Source organism: Cynoglossus semilaevis, chromosome 8, assembly GCF_000523025.1.
Source record: "Cynoglossus semilaevis isolate Cse_v1.0 chromosome 8, Cse_v1.0, whole genome shotgun sequence".
NCBI classification, from domain to species: Eukaryota; Metazoa; Chordata; class Actinopteri; order Pleuronectiformes; family Cynoglossidae; genus Cynoglossus; species Cynoglossus semilaevis.
The window spans coordinates 14254552-14260816 of record NC_024314.1 but is presented as its reverse complement, the minus strand read 5'-3'; the positions used below and the strand labels follow the sequence as shown (position 1 = coordinate 14260816).

The window sequence follows — 6265 nt, the reverse complement described above, 5'->3', positions numbered from 1 at the left end:
GACCCTGTAGGACCAATGAGGACCAGCATTAGTATTCACTGCCTGAAATATGTAACCCCCCACAATCCCCCCCACCCCAAAGGATCAGATGCTATGTTTCCATTGCAGCTCCTAACCTTGGCCACAAGAGGCACTTCTGCTCCAGACAACAGGAAAAACGACTTTCGGAGTTCCATGAAGTTTCCTTGACATTCTTCTTCTAGTGCTGCCTGATCCAGTTCTCCTGCAGGGAAACACCAGACAGTCATTCAGACACCCACTCAGTGGCAGCTCTTTAGTCAGGTTAGTGAGATCCTGGTCTGCTCACCAACATCTAAACAGAACTGAGCCTGGTTCTGCTCAGAGCAGCCAATCAGAACTGAATCCTTGACCACTGATCTGTCTGCACCGAGTCTCTCCAGAACTGCCTGTACATCTGGAACAGGGAGACTGAGTGAGTTGGTCTACAGACTCCCAACAGGTTCTCTGGTCAACATATGTAGCTCTTGTACCAGGAACATTTAATGCAGGTGGTCTAAACGTTCCTCTCTCTGTACGTCGGAGGAACGGGGACAAAGAGTGGAAGAGGAAAACAAGACCACGTTCTAACGCCGCTGCACATCCTGCGTCATCCTCCTTCAGATGGTTCATGTACCTGAGCAGACAATCAGTCAATAGTATGTTAACCAATCATCAGAGATCAGTCGGTCTGTGGGAGTAAATGCACCTCATCCTGGAGACAAAGCTGGAGCTGTTGCGGGTCAAAGCACATTTTGTTGAGTTGAAAATCCTCAGAGGACCCAGCATGACTGGTGCTCTGGACTAACCTGGACCGGTCTAGTTCTGGTTCTGCAGTTGAGAGAAATGTAGAATGTTGGGAAGATTTGATACAAATATATATTAACTTTGTACAATACGCGACAGGGACTATATGACTAGAAAGGACGTAAACATTGATGTTACTATTCTACTCTGTTCTCTACACGACTCAAAGTTGATACATTTCATTTTATATTAAAAACAAGTAAAAAGAACTGAAAGATTTTATCACCAGACTATTTTCTATAATACAAAACAGTGTCAAAACTCCCGGTTTAATGTGACAAAAACAAATGCGTCTTTGAATAAGAAGGTTTTTTTAGCGGAATCGCGAGTACTTACATTAACTGTCGTTTTATTCTGGCTCGTTTCTTGAAACGGTGTAAAGTTGCATTAATAAAAACTCAGATTTGAACTGCAGATGTCATTCTCACCTCCTCGCCGTGCTGCGCGTTTTTTCTCGGCTTCCGTAGAATCTATATCCGGTTAAACCCGGAAGCTTAATATACTGCGCCCGACTGTGTTTTGTTTATGTTATAAGTTATTCTGTTGTTGTTGTTGTTGTTTTAATACACTGATGGCCCTTTCGCTCAGTGCATGCTCCTCACAGTGCTGGAGAGGTTCCTCCCGGGTAAGGCGGTGCAGCGGCTACAGTCAGCGGGATGAGCTCTACTTCTGTGCGGCTGCACACGCAGCTGGCGACCGTCATGGAGTCTCTGGTCCACGCTGCCGTGGATCAGCTCAGGAAGCTGCTGGAGGATGATGCAGACGTTGACCTCCGACTAACGGTCCAGACCAACGGAGCTGAGGAGGAGCAGCGTCTGACGAGCAGAGTTGAGGAGAGGCGAAGGAAGATGGTGAGGAAGAGCTGGAGAGTCGGTCATGTCAAATTAGGGGTTGTAAATAAATAGACGTTATAATAAATTATTATTAATCCAATTTTTTAGGGGTTCGGTTTTAAGTGGAAAGAAGAAATTCATTAAAGTGTGAATTGTTCGTCTAAGAATGGCTTCAGTTTCTCCATGAGCGAACAGGAATATGTCTTAGAAGAAGAATAAAACAAATACGAGATGATGTTTAAACTTAAAGATTAAAACCTGAGCCAAATGGAGTATCTGTCGTCTGTCCTCAGTTGTTGTTTGTCTCCATCATGGAGACACTGGGGAACGAGGCTCTGGGCAAGATTATGAACATTATAGATGAAGCCGAACTGCAGGGGGCGCTGCACTTTGCAAAGAGTGGCAGCAACCCGCAGACCAGCATCCTAACTATCCTCAACAAGACACGAGTTGGTGTGTAAACACTTTTCAACATTAGTCTAAAAAATGACATTGTGATGGGACTGTGTTGACCTGGACTCTGACTCTGTCTTTCACAGAGCAGGAGCACTCGTACGGCCTGCCGCAGGAGAGTGATGAGGTGGACAACGAGAGAATTCAGGTCTGACGTTTATTTGGTAATCTGCTAATTCTCCTGTTTGTCCATGCTGCCTTCCCTGACCTGTCTGTTTTTTTGACATCCCAGACTGCACTGAGAGTCAAACAGGAGCAGGAGGAGAAGGATGCTCCATTTGTTATTACTGTTAAAGATGAGCAGAGAAATCCAGACCTGACATCCGTCGCTGAGAGTACGCTGTTTTTGATTCATATCAGTCTCAAATATTCCGGTTTCTGAATCTATTTTTCTCATCTTATTTGATAACTGAAAAAGCTGCAGCATATTAATGTCAATGTTGTCTTAATCTTTTTTCCACAGAGGTAGATGTAGAAACCACTCAGCCTATCACTCTGGAAGTGCAGGATGAGGAAGAATCGCCTGAGTTTGTTCTGCAGAACGATTCTTGGAAGTTCTTTGTTTGCCCGGACTGTGGAAAGGCTTTCACATCACATGGGGACTTGAAGGAGCACTACCGAGTCCACACGGGTGAGAAGCCATTCTTCTGCAGTGTCTGTGGACGCGCCTTTCGGCTGGAGCAAAGCATGCTTAGCCACGCCCGCCTGCACTCTGACGAGCGGTCGCACAAGTGCACCGAGTGTGGAAAGACCTTCGCCAAACAGGCACAGCTGAGGACGCACTCCGTGATCCACACAGGCCAGAAACCACACGGCTGTGACGTCTGCGGTCGACACTTCAGCCTCGCACAGAACTTGCAGCGGCATGCACTCACACATACGGGCAAGAAGCTCTTTGTATGCGGGGTTTGTGGGAAAGGCTTCACTCGTGCCGTCACCCTTAAAAGCCATGAGCTCATCCACACTGGACAGAAGCCTTTTAAGTGTGAACACTGTCATAAGTCTTTCCGACATGCCATCAATCTGAAGAACCATCAGAGGATCCACAGTGGCCTGCGGCCCTACAGCTGTGACCTCTGTGGCAAGACCTTCCGCCAATCCATAAACCTAAAGGTCCACCGCCGTGTCCACACGGGCGAGAGGCCGTTCAAGTGCCAGGAGTGTGGTAAGACCTTCAGCCAGCAGAGCAGCCTGATGGCTCACGGCCGCACGCACTCCACCGACAGGCCCTTCTCCTGTGACTGCTGCGACAAGAAGTTCAACAACGCCAACAGTCTGAAGCTGCACCAAAGGGTGCACACCGGCGAGAAGCCATACACCTGCAATGACTGCGGCAAGACGTTCAGCCAGGGCAGCCACCTGCGCACACACAAACGTCACGTCCATGCTGGTGGTAAACAGTACATCTGTGACAAGTGTGGGAAGACGTACTCAGATCAACGCAACCTGAAGCTGCACAAATGCAGCTACGCTTGACATGTGCACGACAACAGGTCCAGAACATGCTTGTGGTATTTGTCTGGACTGACAAATATTTGCCAACATTATTACATTAGTTACAAAAAACAGAATTAAACAAAGAGTTTCAAAGAGGTTTGTAACCTCCCCACAGATCATTCAGATTACACTGGTGGTCATTTATTCCAACTGCAAAACAATTTCTTTTCTAGTTTGACTGACTGATCTCTGTAAGGATGGGGTCATCATTTTGTTTTCAACCTGATGTTCAGGCTTTCTGCTCAAATGGGTTCTTATGAAAAATCCAATAAATAAGGATTGATACTGGAATTTCAAGTTGTTGGAAAATATATTTTAAAGTTTATAGTGTATCTGTGCATCACATTACTCTAAATTTAAATAAAATATTTTACTAGAATCACTTGACTGATAAAAGTAACTTATTCATAATAGATAAAAAGTTAAATAGTTCAACAATTCTGAACTGCTTGTGTTTTTCAAAAGAGACACGGGAAAACATTTTCAGGTACGCACCAGGAACGTTAATCTATTTTCCCGTGTCCCTTCAGGGGCTCCGTATATTTACAGTGTTGGGGTAGTTTAAACTGTTAGTATTAATTACGCTCAGATAAAATCAATTCTGTGAGTTTAAATGAGCAGACTACAATTTTCTTGTCTGACTTAGTCCTCGGCTTCCGTAGAAGCTATTTCCGGTATAAATCGGAAATGCAGCACACTACTTCCCGATATGTGTTTACTTTGTTGACAGTCGCTCTGTGTTGATTTTAATTTTTTTTTTTTTTTTTACTTAAATTCGTTTAACTTTTTTCACTGAACACATGCACGCATGACGTGGTGCCTGACAAGTTTCCCGGGACCAAGCGGCGAAGGTTCAGCGGGAGCCGCAGCTACAGTCAGCGGGATGAGCTCCTCTCCTGTGCCACTGCACACGCAGCTGACGACCGTCATTAAGTGTATGGTCCACGCTGCTGTGGATCAGCTCAGGAAGCTGCTGGAGGATGATGCAGGCTTTCACCTCCGACTAACGGTCCAGGCCGACTTAGCTGAGGATGAGAAGCCTCTGCCGGGCACAGTGAAGCAGGAGAGCCGGGAAGTAATGGTGAGGAGCTGGAGATGGGAGTGTCTGAGGTTACTGTCTGAGTCATTCGTATTGAAATTAACGCCGAGTTAGTCATTTTACTTTTTTTAATGTATGAAGTTATTTGTAATTTGTTGAACTACGTCAGTATGTAACTACGTTTGTCTGCAAACTAATTCTTTTCTATGGACCATGGTGACATGGCTTTCAGTAGTTGCAGGGAGACCACGGATCAATACCAACAATAATCATTTGTAACATGATTTTAAACATGTTGAAAAAAGAGGAGATCACAGAATCGTTCCTGGTCTGACCTCAGGTGGTCTTTACCTCCATCATGGAGAAACTGGGTAATGAAGCTCTCAACAAGATGATGAGCATCATGGAAGAAGCCTTGCACTTGACAAGGACCAATGAGAGGCCTCAGACCAGTTTGCCCGTCAAGGCAAAATTTGGTATGTTTATTATGTTGGTATGTTATTTAGCCAGTCATAAGAAAGCATCTCACAACCAATTTTTGTTGACGTTCTGTCCAACGTGTTGATTTGTAGAGCAGGAACTCTTGAATACTGAGTCCCAGCAGGATGACGACGTGACAAACATGATAGTTCAGGTGTGAATTAGCCAGAATCCTGCACATTTTTCAGTTCCTCTGTGCTGCCTTCAATGACTTGTTTTTTTTTAATTTTTTGATGAAAATTCCAGACTCCACAGACAATCAAACAAGAGCTGGAAGAGACGGAGGCTTCGTTTGTGTTACAGGTCACAGTTAAAGACGAGCACGGGAACCTCGAGGGAGAAGTCATCAACGAGGGTGAGTTCATGTTTTCATGCATATACTACAAATTCTCATCATTTCTATCATGTATTCCTTATTATTATGATATTATGACCATTCTGTCAATCCTCCTGCAGGTGCACATGTTGAAGTCACTCAGCCTACTCCCCTGGAACCAGAGGAGGAGTCACCAGACTCTTCATGCTGTGTCTGCACCGTGTGTGGGAAGTCCTTGAAGACCCACGCTGACCTAAAGGCTCACAAACATGTCCACACGGATAAGAAACCCTTCTTCTGTACTTTCTGTGGTCGTACCTTCTGCCTCCGGAAGAGCCTGCTGAGCCACATACGCCTGCACACAGGGGAACGCCCGCACAAGTGTTCAGAGTGTGGAAAGACTTTCACCAAGCAGTGGCTGCTGAAGAGGCACTGTTTGATTCACACCAGTGAGAAACCACACGGCTGTGAGATCTGCGGTGAACACTTCAGACTTGGGCGGGACCTGGACCGCCACGCACTCACGCACACCGGCACCAAGCTTTTTGCGTGTGACGTGTGCGGGAAAAGTTTCACTCGTGCCAACAACCTTAAAAGCCACGAACTTATTCACACGGGGCAGAAAATGTACAAGTGCGAGGACTGCCCCATGACCTTCCAGCAGGCCATCAGCCTCAAGAACCATCAGAGGATCCACAGCAGCGTGCGCCCCCACAGCTGTGACCTTTGTGGCAAGACTTTTCGCCAGTCTATGAGCCTGACGGCCCACCGCCGCGTCCACACTGGAGAGCGTCCGTTTAAGTGTCAGATGTGCAACAAAACCTTCATCAAGCAGTGGCAGTT

General features: G+C 46.1%; 3 protein-coding genes across 3 annotated transcripts in view; 2 read left to right on the top strand and 1 right to left on the bottom strand.

Annotated features, from left to right (window-relative positions):
- nudt13 (nudix (nucleoside diphosphate linked moiety X)-type motif 13) overlaps nucleotides 1–1385 on the bottom strand; it is a 2397-nt gene extending 1012 nt beyond the window's left edge. Inside the window, exons 1-6 of the mRNA XM_025057227.1 lie at nucleotides 1141–1385; nucleotides 707–828; nucleotides 492–634; nucleotides 308–415; nucleotides 117–223; nucleotides 1–4 (exon numbers count right to left, since the gene is read on the bottom strand). The exon at nucleotides 1–4 is cut by the window's left edge and continues 113 nt beyond it. Of these exons, the coding sequence (XP_024912995.1) occupies nucleotides 1–4; nucleotides 117–223; nucleotides 308–415; nucleotides 492–634; nucleotides 707–786 (442 nt within the window). The 5' untranslated portion in view covers nucleotides 787–828; nucleotides 1141–1385. The remainder of the gene's footprint in view (nucleotides 5–116; nucleotides 224–307; nucleotides 416–491; nucleotides 635–706; nucleotides 829–1140) is intronic.
- On the top strand, nucleotides 1384–3878 carry LOC112487275 (zinc finger protein OZF). Its single transcript, XM_025057226.1, has 5 exons — nucleotides 1384–1655; nucleotides 1931–2090; nucleotides 2177–2238; nucleotides 2323–2425; nucleotides 2554–3878. Exons 1-5 carry the CDS (start codon nucleotides 1461–1463, stop codon nucleotides 3564–3566), a joined length of 1533 nt encoding a protein of 510 aa, XP_024912994.1. The 5' UTR covers nucleotides 1384–1460; the 3' UTR covers nucleotides 3567–3878.
- Nucleotides 3879–4148: 270 nt separating this feature from the next.
- The window catches only part of LOC103382401 (zinc finger protein 708-like), a 4101-nt gene continuing 1984 nt past the window's right edge, over nucleotides 4149–6265 (top strand). The window contains exons 1-5 of the mRNA XM_025057225.1: nucleotides 4149–4668; nucleotides 4967–5102; nucleotides 5199–5260; nucleotides 5353–5461; nucleotides 5563–6265. Of these exons, the coding sequence (XP_024912993.1) occupies nucleotides 4396–4668; nucleotides 4967–5102; nucleotides 5199–5260; nucleotides 5353–5461; nucleotides 5563–6265 (1283 nt within the window). The 5' untranslated portion in view covers nucleotides 4149–4395. The remainder of the gene's footprint in view (nucleotides 4669–4966; nucleotides 5103–5198; nucleotides 5261–5352; nucleotides 5462–5562) is intronic.